Genomic DNA, 21,933 nt, shown 5'->3' with positions numbered 1-21,933 from the left:
CTTCCCAGCATCAGTCCCAGCCACAGGCAGCTCTACTATCAACACCCAGGAACAAACTTCTTCCTCAGAAGACAACCTCTATGAATGTCAAAGAGATGGCACAGGTTTCCCTGGCTCTCCCATCTTTGCTGGTTTCTGTATTTGTTCGACTAGCATGCTGAGTTGTTGACATTGGCGCGTTTATCCTCTTACATAACTGTTCAACATCTACGAGCATTTTCCCATCATGTATCCACAGTACAGCTATAAAAACTCCTTGTTAATCTCAGTCATCATTTGAAAACATTGACTAAAAATAAATCTAGAATACAACCTCAATGAATTCAGGTCCTATGTATAGCAAAACCAATTATTTTAGAGCATATGGCATTTACATGTCTCTTTCAGGTGATATTACAGTAGTTTATACATTCACTATGGTGAAAAAATCTTTACCAGTATCCTCAATAGTAAAACAAGCACTTCTGATTAGATGACCTCAGCTACCTACAGCTCTCATACACAAAGTATAAAGTGATACAGAGTGATCCCACAGAGGCTGAGTAGGATTTTAATTACAAGTTTGCTATATCTGTCTGGATTCCTTTCTTCTGTAAATCCAGTGAATTCAGGGACATGCTTCTACCTGATGACAAGTTTCTATTTAGGAAGCTGTAAAATTCCTGCAGCACTTTTGCTCTAGAGAATTTTAGAAATCATGAAAGGCTGTGATATTGTGATGAATAGATAAACACCTTTAAAATGTACATCATTATGAGTATTGTCTCCCAATAACGATATTTTTATGACAGAAAATATATTCAGTAAATTCAGTAAATATTCATTCTTACCACAAGACTGCTGTCCAGAGAAAGTCTTTTCCCAAATTCCCTTTTCTGTAGCTGTCTCTTTCTCTCCATAGCTGAGGTTATTTGTTTTCCTTTTGATCAACTAGAAATGTCAGACTGTTTCCAGAATCACTGCAAAAAAAAATTAAATGCACATTTCAATATCCTACTTAACAGTTTCCGTCTTTCATCATTAACTTTGCAATAACCCAGCGGCTAATGACTTTGTGTCTATAGTAGGCTGTGTTCCAGGAACAAATTTTCTGTGCCAAAAAAGCTAAACCCTCCAGACAGAAATATTACCAATATGTTTGGGTCACTCCTTGGAGAAAAAAAAAAAAAAAAAAAAAGAAAAGAAATCTGCTACTACTGTCTTTTATCAGTGCATCCCATGTTTTCATAGTCTCTTTTGAGCTGGGCTGGGAGCTGGATTTGCAGAGCCAGTAAACTACCTGGGGCCGGGGAGGGGGATGCAGGGAGGGAAACCGTTCCTTTCCCATTAATTGCACTCCTCAGTAAGCCCTGCTGCTGGCACATCTGTGCTGCTACTATGATGCACAAATTTTGGACCTAATCCTGAAGAGTTCTAAAAGCTTTCAACTCCCATTATCCTTAATGAGAGACGAATGCCCTCAGCACTTTCCTTACGTTTTTAAGGTCAAAGATTCTGCTGTGATAATCAGACAGTCCCACTGCCTGCACAGAATGGCTGGGGAACTTCACCCAGTAAAGCTATCACAGAGGGAATTGGTCTTCCCAGTTTTGTAGGGTTTGGTTATTCCTGGCTGCTGGTTTCTACTAAAACCAAGCCACAGCTTACAAGTAACAACTACCAGCTCGCTCTTCTCCTAAATGTACCAGGTGAAATACATGTTTGAAAGTTTCAGCTTGTATTTTAACGTAATATTTGTGTGTGATTCAGAAACATGAGCAAAGCTAACACATTTATTCAGGATTTACAGAAGGTAGTAGAATAGTAACAGAAGTTAGAATCTAGCCTAAATTAAGGCAGGCAGATATGTTCATAAATACAGAACCAAATGCAGGAATTTTCTCCTGCATCTCACAGTGGCTGCTTTTACCATATCAGAGGGCAACATCCTACATCTCTTAATCCGGGCTAACTCCCATTAAGGACAAAGAGCTTTCACTACAAGCATTTGTCCACATTTTTTCATCAAGATTTGATGTGGAAACCTATTTAAAAACATAATTCCAGTCAGGTTGAGATATTCGTACAGCACTACGTAACGCTAAACCTAGAGAAACTCATTGCATTTGACTGAAAACCAAGACCAAGCAAAAGACAAATCTGTCTGTTCCTGATCCTTTTTATTCATTGCAAACAGCACCTTCAGTCACACACAGCCAGGTGATGCACAAATACCACTGGGCTTGGCTGTGGGGCAACACAGTTGGCATTCCCAGAAGAAGCCTTGCACGTGCCCTCCAGATGTACTCGTGTGCCGACGGATCGGCTTGACTTCTCGTGCACCTGTGAACAATCCCATCTGTCGCTGTGGCAATTTCCAGCAGATAAAACCACCACAACTCTTTCCCCAACATGTCCCCAGACGCTCTGCCGTGACGGCACATAGGAGCCTGAACCGAGGCCGAGCACAGGCCGCCCGCAAGGAGAGCAGGATGCCCCAGGTGAAGCCTCTGAAGCCAGCTGGTATTCAGAGGGCTCCCAGAGGCACACAAGCTGGGATCATCAGGTACAATGTGGACATCACAACTGGGACTGCTCTTGTAAAACACTTCCCATGGGGAAACCAGAATTGATCCAGCTACCAAGCCATCCAGTGGTAAATTCAGCCTTCTGTTAAACAGCACCTGGTGTCTCCTACACTGGCTTTGTACTTCTGGTTTGTACTTAAGCAAGACCAGAATTCAGGCCATTTTCCCCAAAATGAATAAAAATTAGAGTTTATACATATTCATCTAAAGAACACAAGCAATGAGAACACGTACACACAACGGTAGGAAAATCTCAGTTATTGCTTTGTGATGATTCCTTGCTTGTGTTTTTTTTTTTTTTCTGGGTTTACCTGCAAGCAGGACCAATCCTAAAGCTACACACACTATTTAATTCAGCTAATAAGGAATCTCAATGGTGTGCTATCACATAATTACCATTGTTTCCTAATTAGCAATCACGTCTCAAAAGAAATACCACAATAGATTTGAACAAACACAGAGGCAATGTATTACACTGTTCTTGTGATTATGCCAGAAATTAGCAAAAGAAAGACCTTATGTAACCTTTATATCATTCTTCTGCAGTTTCATCATGCCTGGAGAGCATGACTTCCACTGAGGGAGTCTCTGTTGATCAGTGAGCACAGAATCACTTAGGAGTGAGCTAGTGATGGCTACAGTCAGAGCAAATTATGCCAGTAGAAGGTCAAGTATGTAATATGAATAAGTGCCTGAAGTCTCTGTCTGCAGGTATTTGGCAGAACCACCCCAAATCCTAGTTTAAAAGTAAAAGCAGAGGAATTATTATTTATTATTCCTATAGCTTATATGCTATCCTGCATTGGGCACTGCAAGGACTGTATTTACTGTAGCCACACCTAGCAAAGCACATGGACCTACTCCTGTAGAGGTGAAGCAGCCTCAAACCTGCAGACTCTACTTCTTCCCCTACATGCACCATGGAAGCTCAAATTTCTTGCATGTTATGATTAGCAGGCTGTCATGGATCCCTTCTGAACAGTCAACAACCTAAGGCTGGATCCACTTAAAGTTTTGAATCAAAGGTATTTATCAGACAAGATAATACATCATCTGTACCAACATGTGCTGGTGCCTCAAAGTACCCAACTCAGGTGGCCTTTAAAGAAAACTGATCACCATCACTTAACAAAAACAGAGCAAGTTTCCATCTTGGAATGGTGATTGTTGTGCATCACACTGCTTGCCACAGAGAAAAAATGACCCTGCCAGGTGAATCTCCCTTCCTCTGAGACCGAACAAAAAGGCTAACAATAATTCAAAATGGAGGTAACGCATCCCCTGGGAAGCTCAGCAGAGGAGAATGGCCATCCAGATGGAACAGTCTTGAAATGTAAAAGCACTGAGAATCAGTTTATCCAATCATCAGAAATATTATTTTTGTGTTACCAAGATAGCAGACTGGAAATCTATCTGCCTTCCCTGGCCAATTTGCTTGGTGATATCTTTAGAGCAGAGACCCCAGTGATCAGCATTCAGACCCTAACTGTCCCATTTAGCTCAGCTGAACCGTGAACTACTGCAAAGTCACTTCAGATTTACGGTGTCTTCACTGATACTGCACTCACATACGTAAGTGGCCAAATCTTTGGGGGCACATCTTACAGTTCTTTGTGCTGCAGGAAATTTTTCCACTGTAGGACTCTTCTCTAAGGGACTCTAGGCTTCATCTGCGCTGAGCATACTGGGGAAGGCACTGGAGTTAGAGGCACTTGGCGATTAAGCCTGCATCCTCAAGAAGTGTATGGGGATCAGTCGAAGAGAATGCAGGTCTCAGATGTTCGCTTACTGTCTTCTCAGTTTTGCACTGAGCTCAGGGAAGAAGGATTTTTATGGACACAGAAAAAGCTCTCGGGGGAAGACCTAAGTGGGATCTTGCTTCAGTACAGTATACCCTCACTGTTCATAAAGCCAGCCAGCCAGAGGCATCCGCTTGGTTATATCCTAAAGTGCAGTATTTTTAGTACTCAATACAAGAATGTTCATTACTTCAGAGGATGGCTCTAAAGCTATACCCCGGAGAAACGGTGTGATTAACGTAGAAAAGAACTCTCTGAAATCTATGCAAGAAATTTCTTGGATTATACTACCTTCTTCATTTCTAGTAGTAACAAAGGATGATTGATGTATATTGCTTCAGCTGATGAAAACGTGTAACATTATATTCCTTAGATAAGTATCCAAGATATTTTCAGATAGTTTGAAACTGCAGTTACATTTCCACAGAACTATGCCAACATACACCAGCTGGGAACTAGCAGTAGTATATCTCTTTGGTAACTGGAAATGGACTGTATTTATTTTTTTGTCTCTTATAAACTAGTATACATTTAGCAGCTATGACACATGACAAAAACGACAGCTCTGCAGACTAGCTTTCCTTTCATTTAAACTCAGCGTAGATACCGTGCAGCCTCCCTACCCTCTGCTTTGCACACCTTAACACTACCGGAAGACAAAACACCCGTAAGGCAGCAAGGTATTCCCTCTCAGCAGCCTGCTTGTCTTCCTGAGGACAGGTTTTGCAATGTGGAAATCAGACTGTTTGGTAATGGAATGAGGCCAAAGTTATATGCTGATCAGCTTTAAGCACTTTTTTCTTCTCTGGTAGTCCTGCCTGTTTGATAGCTGTACTTTAAGACCGAGAGGGAATAACCAGAACTGGTATTATCGCTCAGCAGTGAACAGAGGAGGAGGCTAATATCACTAACAAAGGTCAGGAAGTAGGTATGGGAAAGTAAAAATTGTCATCAATGCAAATGTGAGGTAGAATGAACAGGTGACCCAAAGGTGAAAAATTTTATATCTCATTACCAATCTCTGGAGTGATTCAGTTCCCTGAGAACCTAATTGAAGTGAATTGAATGTGATCATCCGGCTGTGTTTCTTTTGCTGACTCTGCTGCTAACACCAATGTGTGTGTGCTTGCTTTTGTTGTGGTCTTTGTAGGAAAAGGAGTAGAAATAAGTAGGGTACACTTTGTCTGGGCCTTCTCACAACTGAAAGAAAAAAAGATTCCAGAATTATGGACTTGATGTGCATTCAACAGATTGTTCAGTTCTATAAAATCACTACATTTACCTTCCTAAGCCTCAGGCAGTCAAAAATTCTAGGTTTGTACCAAGCTTTTTGAGAATTTCCCTTGTTTTTTGAAGTGGTAGAGTGTTCAAACCATCAGAGGAGTAACAGCAGAAAACCTCACCTTCACAAAAGTCGAGAAAATTCTGCCTAGTGATTAAAAGTGAGCCATGAAAATGGTTTCATTACCACACCCCTATCTATCCCCGTCATGGTATTTAGCCTGGTAGTGACTTTAAGTGATGAAGTGGAAACCTAATTCCAATATTCTCTTTTGAGCTGATGCTTCAAACTTCAACACTTGGGAAATGGAAAACTACAGCAACATCTGCAATTATGCAACCTGAAACTTAGCTAAATGGTTTTTATTTTAGCCTACAGTGTATTTCATAGCAATGCTGTAAGCAGGGCCTGCCTGCCTAAGGCCCAGTCCTCCCAGGTATTTGCTCAGACTGGTCAGCAGTTTGTTAGCGCTAATGTATGCGTTGTACGTTCACACCCACTGGATTAGGTTGCTATTTAGATAAGCAAGGCACATTTTTGCAGAGAGGGAAGGAGAATGTGCCATGTGCCAGCATTAATGAGTTAATTAAATTAGAAAAATTCCAATGCAGGAACCTAAAATGCTTAGATAAGTAGAATACTACGGGAATTATAGGGCAGCAAACACAGCACTGCTGTACTATTCTGCCTACATAACTAGATATTCTGACTGGCTTTGGAAAATTGTATTAAAACAAAATATATCAAGTCAGTCAGAAAACACCTACATAGAAAAAGACTCTTTCCTAGTCCTCCTTATTTTTTTTTTTTTGTTTTCCTGTGGGATAATTCATTTTCATATACCCTGAATTTCTTAGAATCTCTGAAACTGTTCCAAAGGATATTGGAAACATACAGGCAGTGCACAGAGCCAACTGTGCCCTGAAAGTTATTTTTTTAATCCAAACCACTCCCTAATCCAGGAGTCCTCTAGTTCTGCAAACTGTCCAGTGGCCATCCACCAGGCCATGGTAAAGCAGCCCCAAGGAAGAGTGGGAAGGGCCACAGCAAGACAAGGGACTGTCTCATCTTTATTGTGATTTTAATTAAGTAGGATGACACTGACACATGGCAGTCTGCAAAGAAACTGGAGGCTGACTAATCTGAGAGCCAAATGCTGTGGCTCTCTCCTGCCCTTACGCCATCCATTCTACGGGAATCATTAGAGCACACAGGATGGTCTCACACCATTTCTGACTGATGATCACTTGCCAGCAAAGAATAGACTCTTAGTAAAATGTTCTAGAAATACATCATTTAAAATAAAGTGTCTCAGCTACTAAATTTCACCTTATTTCAACCACAGTTTTCGATATACATTTATGCTTTCTTCATGCAAGGTAATTTTCCATTTATTCAGCAAACTAAACAACCAGTAAAGCTTTCTATAGCATTGCTTCTAGGATTTAAACAAGTTAAGATTAAGGGCTTAAATCTAGCAAACCTATCAGCGTGCTCAAAATAATACCAGGAATTTCAATAAATCAGAAAATAAAGAATATGGCATTAAAGATGCTATTACTACGACAGCTGTCAAGATGAATTGCATGAGAAGCATTTAAAAGATTTATATCTCAGTATCTCACCAGGTTAATTAAGCGGATGCATGCATTCATTTAAGAGGATAAGGTGGGTTGCATAAAATGACATAAAATGAGAGGGCACAAGATTATGTTCTTTCAGCATTAACAAGAACTGGTTGAATCGATATAATTTCCGTATTCTGTAATAAGCATGATTCATCCATTGCTGTTTTCAGCTCTCATTTTCTTTCTGGCAAGAAAAAAAAAAAAACAAAAAGACTATGAACATTTATAGACTAACATAATCAAAGCTTTAACCTTTTCAGCTTTTTCTATTTGGATTGGCTGTCCATTTTTATCATGGGGTTCCAGGGCCATGCTGCAGGGAGGAGAAGGATCACCAGTAAATTACACTAGAGAATGCTGTAAAGGTCAAAGGATTACCCTCCCCTGTTTGCTTTTATGGGACATATGAAGCATTCATAACATGTAATAAAATTATTGAGACAAAAATGATGAAAGATAAGCAGACAGAAAGCATGATTCTATTGTCAGGATAGCAACTGATCAACATGGAAAAAAGGATATATTACAGTGTTATCATCAATAAAAAATAGATTATGACAATGGTGTTTGTGTGTCCTTAGTTTCTGCGCTGAAATTAAATCCTTCTGAACGTTCTAAGGCCTGCAGCCAAGAAAAGGATATCCAAGCAAAACTGAGGTTATTTAGGCTCAAGAAAACATTAGATCCAGAGCTCCCTTTTCTTGGGTGAGTTTCTAACCACTCATTATTATATATTATTTATTATTATATACGATAATAAATTGTATAGGTTATTATATGGTAAAGATGGATTCCCTTAACCATCGAACCTTCTCCAGCAAAGTTTTGCAATCTAGGCTGTTAACCTGCAAAAGGCAGGTCTGAACACAGCTACAGCATCAGCTGCCTCTGGGGGCTTCAGCGCACACTTGGCTCCCTTGAGAGCTACAGCTGGGCTTAGGTCAGTAATGGACACTTCCAGGCACCAGGAAAACTGAACTCCAGGACCTGTGGAAATTTTACTTGGGGGATCACTACTACTCACACACCTAAAGGGTTATGTGAAGATTTTGAGGTTCAAAAATAAATATCCCATTTATATCCCAACAAAGATGCCTCCGGCATTTTCTGGCTTAAGGATGCTAAATACGAAAGGCTAGATGCAACGTCTGTGATCTAGTGCAGCACCATCAGAGATAGCTGTTTCTCACGGTAACATGGCTGGCTGGCAGCAGAGAGCCAAATGGGAATCTCATTAGGTTTCAAACACTGAATTACAGATCTTCATCAGAGGAAGTGGCATCCGGTTTAGGAAGCTAATAAAGATAATGTACCAAATTAATACATATTCATCTAATAAGTTACAATGTTCAGAGGAATGTATGCAATTAAATCTGGTCTGACAGAGAACTAAGTGGAGAGAAGAATTTAAAACATACAGTCAAGTTTCCTACATTTTGTTCAGTTTGATTTTTGTTTTCTTCTCATTTTTCTTTCATTAGTGTAAATCAAGGCACTACTCAAGAAAGCCCAAGAATTTCAAACCTATACGTAAGGTCTGTATCGGGGTCTCTGCTGTAACCAACAGTGGATTGCCAACTCAATTTTTGAAACTAGAACGAGGAGCTTGGGAAATGTGCCTAAAGATCCCTTCCTCTTGGAAACAGATGCCTTTCAGTCAGCATCTCCTCTGCCTGCCCATCTGTCCTAATCATAGTCCAGAGGGACCACTAAAAATCATCAGCTCTTTGTGGCCGCTCCACCCCTTCCACCTGTGCTGCTAAAAGGGATGACGGCTGCGACGGTCACAGAGCGTCCCCGTGATCCAAACACAAGCCCATCAGACACCAGAGACTGAAAATACTTAGGAACTTTTTGTCACTATTGCCTGTTGTGTTTATCAGTCACTCATTTTACAGTCTGTGCACAATAAAGTATTTTGCTATAAACATTTTCTAACAGTACATTTTGGTGAATGAAAGCAGTTTTGTGAGATGAAATGTCCCAAATGAATGCTACTTGGTTTGGTCCTCCCCCGCAGCCGAATTAAAAGGAATGAAGGATCATTTATTTACTGATGTTCATGGATATCAGGAATTAAGATCATCTTAACTTAGTGATAGTGTTCAGATATCTGGTTTTACTCCACAGAGCAGTAAGTAACACTTCAAAATATTCACATGGCTCAAAGAAAAATTCTCAATATAATTATTGTAAAAATATTTTGTCAGTTACTATTAACATCATCAGCACTCACCTCTGCACATCCTCTTTAGATAACCAAAATCACTTCCATCAGAGGGAACATTTCAATGCCTGGGCTGCAGAATTTGTTTCTCATGAATCTGGGGCTTTGTGGGTTGTAACATGGTGTCTCACATTTCACCTCGCTGTACAGACACTCCCAGCGGGCCAGGGCCTAACCTCACATTACAGGCAATAACTTTATAATGAAGGTATTAGTTCAGTAACAGCCCAGAAAAGAAGCAGAGTCAAGCTCATAATCCCTTTCTGTCATGTAAAAAATAAGGGAGGAGAAGGTACAGTGAAATAGATGTCAGTCCTCCGTGATCCGGGAAGAGGGTAACTGAGAAAAGGCTCAACTCATCTATCTGCATAATCTGAAAATGGCTCCTCCACCCCACCACGACTGAAGTCCACCCTGGGGAAGAATAAGAGGGGAAAGACAGTGCCAACCTCTTCCAGTGCCAGCCAAACCAGAACTGTGCCCCTGGTTCGAAAGCACGGCCTGTAGCAGGGGAAGGAAGCAAGAATGTGCAGCCTCACCAGGCCGAGCAGCTCCAGGGGCTCCCCGCACAGGACACTGCATATTTTTATCAGAAAAATTCTTCATATATTACTCATTTTGCTGTGCAAATACCTTCACCGAGTTCTGTAAATCTGTATGGTCAGGCCAGCTATAACTACAGCTGCAGCGCCTTGGGCCCTGCGGTCACCTCTGTTCTCTGCTGCAGACAAAGACACATTAAAGAGATGTGGTCCTGGAGCTGAATCTGGAGGTGCCAGAACACAAACCAACTTAGCTCCTGTAAGGGTGGGCACTAAAATGCTTCAGCTGGCTCCCCAGCTGTTCAGCTTTTGCAGAAGTTAGAAGTCTACTCTAATTTCAGCTGACCTAACATCATCCAAGGATCAGACCCGAAGGAATTCAGCTGCAGCGTTCCCAAACACACTTCTGTGACATCTCTCCTTCATGCTCATGCCCACAGCAGAAAGGCGACAGGGTACGACTCAGCTCTACCCCCTCGTTGTGTTATACATCAATGAGCATTCATAAAGAAAAACTCCAGAGAGATTTCCCCAGCCAATTCAAATTCACTTTATTTTTACACAACAGAGCACAAAGGACCATGGAATATAAAGACTGCAGAACTAAAAGGAACAGATACACATTGATTACACTCCATCTTCAGTTGATGGCCAAGAAAACTATTATGAAAATGCTAAAAATGAAAAAAGTTCTGTCCTCATCCATTTTTCCTGAGATGGTGAACAGTGACAGCATACCAAACAGCACTTCACCTCTTTTTTCTCTGCAATTGTGGAGCAATCTCATCTCAAACGCTGCATTGAGTGCTGGGCCAAAAGCATATAGACAAACATGATGGAATTCAGACAATAGCAGCAAAGACAATGAAAGTATTGACTTGGTGGGAAACAATTAACAAGTCCCTTCATGGTAGTTTCAAGCAATGACAAAGATGAGGCTAAAATGGGAAGGAATGACCACCTACGCAAGTTTGAGGAACGTATACTAACAGTAGAGACAGCAAGGAATTGATTAGGTTATTGACAATAGGCTGAAAAGAAATAAAGAGGGGGAAATGCTGCCGAGTATCTGAAGAAATTACCTAAAGTGAAATCCAATATAGATTGATTCCCAGGGAATCAAAGGAACACTTGTCATATAAAAAAAAATAAGGTAGGATGAAGTACAATAAAAGCCATAGAGAGCGAGGATGCTGCCAGGAGTGGGTTGTCTGAAGACCCTGTTGGGGAAGAAAAGAGCTGTCTCTCCCCTTCTTCTCAGAGTCTGTCTTTACATATTTTGTAGTGGTTGATCCACATTAGACACAATTTGAGTCAAAGGCTTTTGCTTTGGTGGGGAGCAGGAGGGGAATGAGCCACTCCATCCTTCCCCCTGTGCAGTCAGCTTCCAGCAGTGCTTACTCCAGTTCGTAACGGGAAGACTGGCTGTCACACACTCATTTCTAATTTTTCCATCTGGCAGAAACTTCATAAAGATGTAAATTTAAAAAAACATTCATGAATTTCCTACTTAAAAGGTTCATAACTCTCCTATGTTTTATGTCATTCTACCAGTGTTTAACTCATCTGCACACAGTTCTACCGAGTGTAATGGGAGAGAACGTATAGTCTGCCATCGTAGATAATAATCCAACACATGTGAGTTATGGAGACAGTAATATCCAGAAAATATTGGAAAGAGAGGAGGCATGCTATTAAAATTCTCTAGTCTCTCTCTCAAGCATCTGTCCATTTAGATTACAAAGTAAAAATCATTAACCTATCAAAAGTGGCACAAAACAAAAAAAAAAAAAAGAAAATGCTACCGACCTTTCAGAAGTTTGTCATTCACTAAAATCTGTAAGGTATTTTTACTTGCAGTAGCAACAGTTGGGGTGGCACAGGATTATTCTTCCACTTTTTCTTATAGAATTCACATTAATGTCTCAAATGGTATTTTTTCCCCTAGATTATTTCTTGGAAGTAATGCTGTGCAGGTTTAGATAAAGCTTTTAAATTATAGCTTATGCATCTCCAGTCTTGGAATAACTGAAGTGATTCAATATTAGTGTTTAGCTTGAATTTCGGCTACAAAAAAAAAAAGTATTTTTAGTGGGGAAAGGGAAAGTGTTAATATACTTGCACATTCTAAATGAGTCACTTTGAATTTTAAAGTGCATTTTGAGACTAAATATAAGATTTTAAAGCATTTTGTTCTGCATAAGGCTTATTAATTTGGGGGAAGGGGGCAGGGAAGAAGCAGTTTCTGACATAAGCATGGAAGAAAGAAAGTGTACTTGGTTCATCTCAGCTGAGCCCGAAGTGGTTGCCTATATTTTGAGTCGGATCTCTGTTCTTGAGTGGGTGGTTTAGGTTGATTCACTAACTTCTGCTGTCTCAGTTTCTCTGCTATACTGTGAAGGTAACAATATATAGTATATATAAGTGCCATTTACAGAATAATTCCTCTTTGTCAAAGACTTTAATAGTGAAACTTTCTATTAATGCTGCTGCTCTGTGTCATTACTTTTCTCGATCTACCAGATGTGTACATCACCATGCACCCAAACAGGGGAATGATTCTTTCTCCAAATTCTGTGTGATGCAGCAGAAGCCACTCAGTTCTCATTCACCTCTTGGCTATTCTGTCACAATGAATCTGACTGTAGAATTACAGCTAGGACAGAATTAAACCCAACAAAAAGGCAGAGAAGAGTTTGAACAACTGAAAGCAGCTATTTAGGCAACGAGCCAGGCATCCTTGACTCCCTCCACAGATTTAAACCGAGCAAACCAGGAAACACTAAAGCAGTATCTTAAAAAAAAAAAAAAAAATTAGAACAAGCCCCTTTTTTTTTTTCCTGTAATAGCTGGAGGTCTTAAGCAGGATGCTGCAGCCTTTAGTGCTGCTCACCTTTGTTGGCTCACAGTGATGTTACCTGGAGCTATGGGAGAGAAGAAAACTTCTGAATGGGGCTCCAGGAAGGGGAAGAGGAAAGAAAGGAGAAAGCCAGGAGGGGTCTTCATGGGACTTCTTGCCCAAGGCTGTATCCTAAACCCACAAGAAGGTGTCATATCCTTCCTGTTTTATTGGGTGAGGATTCTTTGAGTTAGATCTTAACTTTGCTTTGCCTCACTTCATCTCAGCTGAGTGTGATAGGAGCCAAGGCGATGCTGCTGATTAAGTTTGATACCTCAGGAGGAGTCTCACAAACACTCCTCAGAGCTATAAGCTCTTCAACTACGCACTCAAGCTCAGAATCCCCCTGTAATGCACAGGATCCAAATCTGGAGTTCAGGTAGTGAGGAATAAGTTAAACAAGTAAAGAATAACTTGCTTCCACAACAGACAATAGCCGGTGGGTGAAAGCGAGACTTCAGTGCTTTACTAGGGAATGAAAATGTCACCCAGGGTTTGTGGTATGCGCCTGCCTCTGCGCTGTCGTGCTGCCTGTGGCTGTGTGCCTTATGAACCGTTCTTTCTCAGGTCTGTGCTGGAAACAATCAACTGGTCGATAAATTCGTATCAATGTCTGTGTAAAGGTTTTTCTTGTGACAGGAGATTTTTGTGGTAATCAAAACAAAAGCAATTCACTTGATTAAAGACTGGTAAATATAAATGACAGAAATGGTTTCCTATGGACATCGTGATGTATTCCCAATCAATAACACTATGACAGAATTGCAGCTTAAGGGAAGGAAGTTATTAGTTTTAGGAAAGGCACATAATTAAATACAAGTCTACAGATTCTCAAGAAGAGAGACAAGGAGAACAGCCAATGTGAGACTTTGTAGATTGTGCTACTGTTCTTTCTTACTTTCAGTTCATTTGGTCCTGTCTTTCATTTACTTTTGCAACCTTAAAATAAAGATGAATATCTCGGTCTAAAATGTTAGGGCTAACAAGCAGTGACATAAACAGAGAGGTGTTTCTTAAAATGTTCAACCAGGTTTCACTTTAATACTTTCCTTCAGTAGCAGTGAATGTTAAAAATCCGTAATGATTTAGCTGAACTTTCTGTAATTTCTAAATGTTTCTCATGTAACTGCAAAGAGCACCTAGGCCTTTTGCCACCAGCATAATACAGGGATTGGACAGATTTGACTATTGGTAATTGGGATTTTAGCCTTTCACCTCTGGATCAGTGTTCCAAACTCAGGTTGGTATTGAATACAAGTCATTTCCACCAGTTGGCTGTTCAGTGACCTCTACGAAATATTACAAGTCAGTAGTGGACAGGTGTCTATAATTAAAATACACTTCGCAACCACAGTTGGCACCCTGGAATGTTCTTATTACGAATCTATAATCTGCTCCCCCCAGCTCATAAATGGAAAGTATTCAGGAGCACTGAGATGTCATTTAACAACAAGGAGGATACAGTGTTCTTTGTTAATCCCACAAACAAAGTACCTCTGTTTGTAGAGCAGTTTTGAATCCCCCAGCAAATGCTTTTGTGCACGGCAAAGATTATTATTCAGGCTAATAAAACTCATGAATTATAAGTAAAAGATCAACTTTACAAACTGATAAAAACCTAGAGCACTATAGGTTGTATTGCAAAATCTCTCAGCCAGCACTATGTATGGTGTTCACTGTAAAGAGAACATATTTCCACACAGTATCAACAAAGCAGAATCACACAAGATATCCCACATATCCATGAATCTGCATTAACTGAGTCAATATTCCCAGACATCCACACAGAACTCAAGTGTTTATAATAGCCAAAAACACAAAAAGGGTTTTGATAGAAGAAGGTATGCCCAATCTTAACATGAGGTGGTTTCTCTGACTAGGAATCAAGGCAACAGTTTTATGTTTCAGTAGAATTTGGGGGACGGGAAGGCAGAACAGCACAATATTTTATGGTTTTTGAATAACCAAGCCCATAATTCAAACCTCAAGCTTTTAATCTGTTTCTCTTCTTTAACTCACTCAGAGGTTTTGTCAGAGAACATGTGAGAAAATCCTCTCCATTGACTTTGCCTTCTTCTTACAGTAATTCTGAACTAAGCAAGGCAGAGCACTTCAGGCTGAGGCCCTATGACAGATACAGCTTCGTAAAACTGTGGGATGTTCAGAGACTATCATGGAAATCTTTGTGGACTTGCCAATGACTCCCATCTGTGTCAATGAAAGAAGTAAGGAAAACGTTACACGGAGTCCAAACAACAGGGAAGGACGTTTAACTACATGTAAATCCCCAGTAGTGAGAATACATGTGCAAGATGTTTCACCTCTCTGAAAAGATATATTGTTTGGTCTGACCTAGTTCAAGATGCTAAAAGATTTATAAGAACATAAAACAACAGTTGCTATGCTTGGCGCTGTTGTGCTGTAGAAGAAGGACTGTGGATCCGCCCGGGAAAAGAGCCCTCATCTCAATGTGGGAACACAACAGAGAGGAGATTAGTTAGCTCAAGAACTAAGTAATCTTAATTTTGTGAGAAGGTGAAAAAAAGAAAAGAACCACACAAAAAAAAAAACAAAAGCAAACCCAACATTTTCTAATGGTCCTACAAGGGATCTACTAGGTCCTACTCAGAAAGTCCTACTATAAATTTTCTCCTACTAGGAACTTTCTTCTTAAACTGTTTTTCTCAGCCACTAATTTCCTCTGTAAGTGGCAAGTGGAATGTAGGGATAATACTACTGCTAAGCAAATCTCAGCCTTTCCCCCTCCAGTCTCTAATAAAATTAGTCTGCTTTTTACATACATTTCAGACAGAATGGTTAAAAGGAAGAGGAAAACCAGCAATGTGTGGAATCAAAGCAAGTATTCACACACCCATTTTTAACAGGTTTCTGTCACATTGTCCAGAAGAACATCTATAACCTGCTCACACTGAACCACAAACCCAAAAGTTAAAAAGTTAAGACAGCCAATGTTAACAAATTGCAGATGCATGAGACTCATGCAGAAAGACCTCACAAATCAGCAATGAGGGGAAAGGAGAGCAAATCATGCAGAAACTATTTAATCAATGAGTAAAGACAATTATAACATCTGTTAATCTTTTGTGTAGGTTATAATTAGATGCTGCGGAGGAGTAGCCTTTAAGGGGGAGGCAGGGAATCCTTTAACATCTGCTAGAAGGGCAAACACTGTGCAATAAATGACTTTAAATGCAATCAGCAAAATGAGAGCTGTGCAGAGTTCACAAAAGGCCTGTATAAAAGATTGAGGATAACAAAATATTTCGCCAAAGGTCAACTCCTGCGGCACTAGAGCCTGAATAATGACTGCTGGTTTAGAGGCCACATCAAAACCAAACGTGATTGTACCTCTCAAAAACAATTCTTTTCTCATTTGTGTCATTATAGCAAAAGCACGTGCTGCTGCTTTATATCATGTTAGCTTAATGACTTATTAGGCTGTATCTATCAACCTTGAACAGTTTAGAATACACAGGTAGGTATGATGTATTTTAAAGACCAGAATTCAGTCTAATTAGACTGACACAGAACTGTGTTGTACTGTAAAAGTGATTGTGATTCTGATTTTAAGTAATTAATCACTCAGTAGCTTCTAAAAAATTCAATTATTTACTCATTTTGCCCTTGAAAACAACCATATGCTTTAAGCTGTTACTCACTGAAAATGTGAGACCAAGAGGGAGTCATTTTATCCAGTTTAACACGGCCCTCTACTGGCAAAATAACCCCCCAAATCTTATCACTATGAACCATTTTGTCAGACCATTTCAGAGCAGCTGAAAAGACCCTACATTTTACAGCAAAGTTACACCACATCTGAGAAGATAGCGGTGTAGATCGGAGCTTTAGGAATTTGTACAAAATAAACCATCTCTTAATCTCTTTAGAGCTCCCTTGCTGAGAGCACTGCTTCCTCTCACCCAGCAGACGCAGCTCTGGCCATCACCAGAGCACTGAAGGAAAAAGCCAAGTGTTCATGTCTGGTGGAGGAAGTCATTTCAGAAGCACATGCAATCCTTTTCCTCACATCATGTTGTGCCGTATTCCTTGAGGAGTGCCACTGATTCCCAACAGGATCAAGGCACACATGTGATGTCAGTTTGCACAGTTAGGTAATACTTACTATCAGCAAAGCAAGCACGATAGTCCAGCTGCAAAATGAATACTATTCGAAATACAAATGCTAACTACCACCAGAAAACAACTTCACCACAAAAGAATTCCTGCTTCCTTCTTTTCTCCACCATAACTGACAATCCACAGTGGTGATTCAACACAGCTTCAATCAAAGGGAAGCAGACAATGAAATTTGCCTCTGTTGTTGCATGCAGTAATTAACTCTTCCTATTTGTATTATGTCTGAGCAACAAAGAAACAAAAGGATACGGTAAACTGTTGAATTTAACAATTTAGATAATGATGAATTATAATAATCAATTAGCGCTGTCAAAGGAAATAATGTGTGACATGCATTTGATTCTGCACAGACCTATTTTGCACACACATTATCCAAGGCTACTTTGGCTCTGGAAAACAAATAGTGTTTTCCTGTGGAAAGCTTATCAAACACGCAGTTTAACAGTAGCATTTGTTCTTGCTGTGTGTCAATACTAATAGACCTTTTTTTCAGCAACATAATTTTTATCCACTGCTTTATCATCCAACCTGCTTTTCAGGGTCTGCACCATTCATAGCCCATGGACCATGTTACTGCCGGCTTCCAGAAGCCGCTGCTTCTGTACAAACCACGTTTATGTGATTCACCTGAACGCCAGTCAATGGAATTGTAAAAGATTTCCAAGTATTTTTCACATAATAGCTATCTAACTTTTCATCCCCAAAACATCATGACTAATTTACGTAACCATCAGGGAATACCTAATGTGATTCAGGTTTCTGCATGCTACATGAGCAGTGTCATTAGACAGCACAGAACAGGTTTACAAGTGTTAATGGTTCATGTTCTATTTACATTGTGGATTTATCCTGTTTTAGCAATAAAACTGCATATTAGATGCTGTATCTTCCAAAGGCGTTCTGGCAGCTTTGGCAGGGGTTTTTCTGAAGCAGAAGTTGGATCCTGCCGGGAGCTGAGCACGGGCAGAAGCACACAGGAGCTGCAGAGCATCACGCCACATTTGGCCCTGGCTGCGCTGCGCTAAGCTCCTCAGCCAACTGTGCTTCCCTTCGGCACCTTTGTTCCGTGGCTTTTATCCCAACCTCAGTCCCACTTGTCAGATGATGACAGGCTGGAGTCTGCACTTATTCCATTTCTTTTCAGATAGGGAGAAAGCCCAAAGAATTGACATTCTGCTGGCTATTGTCCCCTTTAATGCCATCCCAGAACATTATCAGATTATAAGCGGTATCCTTGGGCAGATTTCTCAGACCCAGGGAAAACTCAAGCAGTGTCCCCCTCTGCTGAAAAGTGAGTTTGCTCTGTATCCTAATTTGCTACACTGGAATACAAGAAATAAAATGCAAACATGAGAAGGGAAATGTAAGAGGGGAAAATGAAAATGAAATGCCCCTGGGCTCATCAGGTTTTGAGAGTCTGCTTCTGTTTTTAAGGTAATTAGCTGAAGATGTGCTCTTGTCTGAAGTGGAAGTGGAATTGTACCCCAGCACTCTACATTTACTAGGGCAGGACTCCTACTTGTTTCAGCCTAAGCCTCTAAACACTTACACACAACCCATGCACAAGAACAATAGCAGAGAAGTCCATGAAGTTTTCTTAAAAAGCAGTAAAATTAACATTTGTAAGATTATGACTTGCACTTAAAACTCATTTAAGTGAGAAAGATAAGTGGGACCTGACCATTTTTTTAATCTTGCTTTGTTCTAATTATTCTGAAGAAGCCTTTGCCAACATGTTACCCGAATACTCTGCAAGTGTAAATATCCTTATCAGTTCCCAGCAGGACTCATCATTATTGGGCACAAGGTGACAGAGGAAAGGGAAGACTAGCCCACATGAGGCAGTGTGCTAGGGACCAAACCACCCAACCTTAAACCCATTCCTTCTCCCCAGGGAAAGGCTCTATCATAATTCTCTGTTCTTCACACTTGCATTCAGTGGAAACTTCTGAGCTACAAAAAGGTTTTTTTTAAGAACATATAAACATTTTGTTTATGCTATTTCTGAAGAAGGATGAACACCTAAACAATAAAACCCTACACTCTTATTTAAGCGCCTATTTAAAACCCCAAAAGCCTTTGCCATTCACATGGCATCAATGTAGAGCTAAATTTAGGGCTTTTTTTTTTTTTTCCCCAGGAGAATATGCTTCAATTCCAAAGACAGAACAACGGCGCCTAAGCTGCACAATATCTTGACATGCCAAGCCACATTATAACATCAAAAGAAGAGACAGACAGGTTTTGATCTGCTGTAGAAACAGGGTCACTCGAGAGGGGCATCTGCAGTTGTAGCCACCCAAACCTTACTAGCAAGCCCCAAAAATCTGTTGCTGTGTAGGACTGAGAGGCCTTGTAAACAAAGTCAGTAGCAAGAAAAGCAAAACAAAATCAATAGTGCTAATAACTCAGGAGGAATCCTCCAGTTCCTGTTTGATTGAATGGTACTGACTTACCCTCATATAATTGCCAATCAGTTTTCTGATTTCATTCTTCAGAAATGTGCTTTGTCTCCACAAAGACAGATCATTAAATAGAGGTAAACAGTAATAAAAGAGTTCCTCATACACACTACGGTGATCAGGTTACTCCCTGGAAAAGCCACTGCAACTGAAATTGCAGTAATTTAGAACAGGCTCCTGGTGAAGGATTGAAATGAGAAGCAGGAGACTCGGAGTTTGTTACCAGCTTTTGAAGCAGGCAAACTAAGTTTTAATAAATCACATCTATAGCCCAGTTTCCTCCTCTGTAAAATGGGAGTAATTCCATGGCAATCACAGCTAGTTGTCCTGAAAATGAGTTAACATAGTTCTGTCCCACGAACAGCAGGCAGTACAGAAACAGTTTTTCACAGCAGTTACCAGTGTGCTGTGTTTCTGCTCTGATGTTTCTGGATTTACTGGATTTCTAATATAAACACTAAAACAATAATTACTGTTTCTCACATAACTGGCAACGCATTTTATCCAAAAGATGTCAGATTTCAAAGCTGTATATGATTCTCTCTTTCTTTTAAACTTATATATCTCTAGAACTTCAACAAGGACTAAAAGTAAAAACAGACAAGTTTTGCTTTAAATCAGTGCCTGCATAAGGAGCAAAACAATTTGTAAAGAAAATTGTACTAAAAACTCTGACAAAATTACATTAAAAATTCAAATTAATTTTGAGCATTCAAATAAATACTATGAAATGATAAAAGAACACTCTTAAGACAGACTAGGTTTTGTTCAGTTAATGACAGTACTCATGAGATTTTAAGAATCTCAGAGTTTCATCACTTAAATTAAGAAAGAGCCACTTCAGTGTAATCTCAGCAAACAAAAGCCAGAATCAAGTTTTCATTTGTCCTTTAATCTATTGCTGAACCACACTCAGATGCATGGCTGTAATTACTCCTAACAACTACATACTTGCAGCGCTTTTAATTAAAGCAAAACTACAAACAGCAATGCTGACACACTCCTAGAGAAAATAAGCTTCACAAAGATGATAAAAACACCAAAACAGCAAAAGTCTTACTTGCAGCAGTTCAGTCAAAACATGCCAGCCCTGGAGAACTCAGAACCGTAAGAAGTCTTTGCAGTCCAGAAATTCTCTTGAGTTTATCCAGTGTTTATTTACCAAGCTTTAAAAGTCTGTGGTCAGAAGAACAGAGTTTGCTTTCTACACCATCCACAGCACTACTGAAGTCCTCCAGTAACAGCAGACATGAAGTTTGCTGATAGTTGGCTTTGCTACTGCTATGTAGTTGCTCAGTACTTGTAAATACAAGCTCTGTGGACAAAGTCCCAAATGACATCACAGGCAGCTGCTTATTGTTGAGTCTTTATTAACCGACTGTCAAAAAAGAAAAGCGAAGAGGAAAGAAAAGCACAAACTATCTTCCCTGCAGCATAATTTGCATCTTAGTAGGAGTTGCGGTGCTACACACATAAATACTTCTGTTTACCCAACTGTTTTCTTAGAATGAATAAACAGTGTTTGCAGGGAAAGCAGAAAAGTAAGAATAACTTAAACAGCTTCAACAGGGAAAGAGTGCAGGGAGAAAGAGAAAAATTTAAAATGCCAGCAGAGCCTTTTTCAGAATTTACCCCTGCATTCTCATAATTCTTTTGTTTATTTGAAAGTATTTAACTAGGGGTGCAAATCTGCATGCATTTTAAAGCACAAAGCAGAGGACCTTAGTAAATTGAAATGAAAGTTTCAACTCATTCCTAATTTTGAAAGTTACAGAATTGCAAACTATGACCTTCGCAAGATTTAAGACAGCCCAACTTCAGTTACAATGTGTTTTGAAGCAAACTCTCTCACTTTCCAAAGATGAAAATATAAGAAAGCAAGAAACAGCATCAAATGTAGTTATTCACTAGGTATTGAGGGCATAAATACTGACCTTTCCTTCTCAGAGGTGGAGGTCCAAGACTAAGGAGCGCTTTGGAGCTGAAACACACTCAGTTCCCAGCCAGGCACGAGGTACTCACTGGAGAATTAGCTCAGCTACCGATCTGAATCTATTCTCTGTCATTGAGAGATCCTGCTGAAAGAGAGGGGCTGGGACTCTTGCCTTGATTTCTCAGAAGTCAGTCCTTTCAAGTCAGAACTTCAAACGCTGGATGGGCACCATCAAGGGTTGTGACAGATTGAGCTCTGTTATCTGCACACGCTTCTACACAAAGAGCTTCAATATTGGGAAACACCTGGCCACTTGCATCCAAACACCCTAGACTGCGTGTTCCACAAACAACCAAACAACCGAAACTTGAGCTCAGTGATGAGCTGAAGCCAAGTTTTTACTACGCTTTTAATTGCTACATGTAAGAGCATCAAC

The 21,933-nt window shown here is 40.1% G+C and overlaps 1 protein-coding gene across 1 annotated transcript in view; it reads right to left on the bottom strand.

Moving 5' to 3' along the window:
- Positions 1 to 21,933, bottom strand: part of NCKAP5 (NCK associated protein 5) — a 398,473-nt gene that overhangs the window by 362,070 nt on the left and 14,470 nt on the right. The window contains exon 2 of the mRNA XM_086751339.1: positions 831 to 959. Within this exon, the coding sequence (XP_086607465.1) occupies positions 831 to 899 (69 nt within the window). The 5' untranslated portion in view covers positions 900 to 959. The remainder of the gene's footprint in view (positions 1 to 830; positions 960 to 21,933) is intronic.

Source organism: Chlamydotis macqueenii, chromosome 6 (genome assembly GCF_036417535.1).
Source record: "Chlamydotis macqueenii isolate bChlMac1 chromosome 6, bChlMac1.mat, whole genome shotgun sequence".
In the NCBI taxonomy this organism is placed as follows: domain Eukaryota; kingdom Metazoa; phylum Chordata; class Aves; order Otidiformes; family Otididae; genus Chlamydotis; species Chlamydotis macqueenii.
The sequence above is the reverse complement of the archived record's forward strand: the minus strand, read 5'-3'. Positions and strand labels throughout refer to the sequence as shown.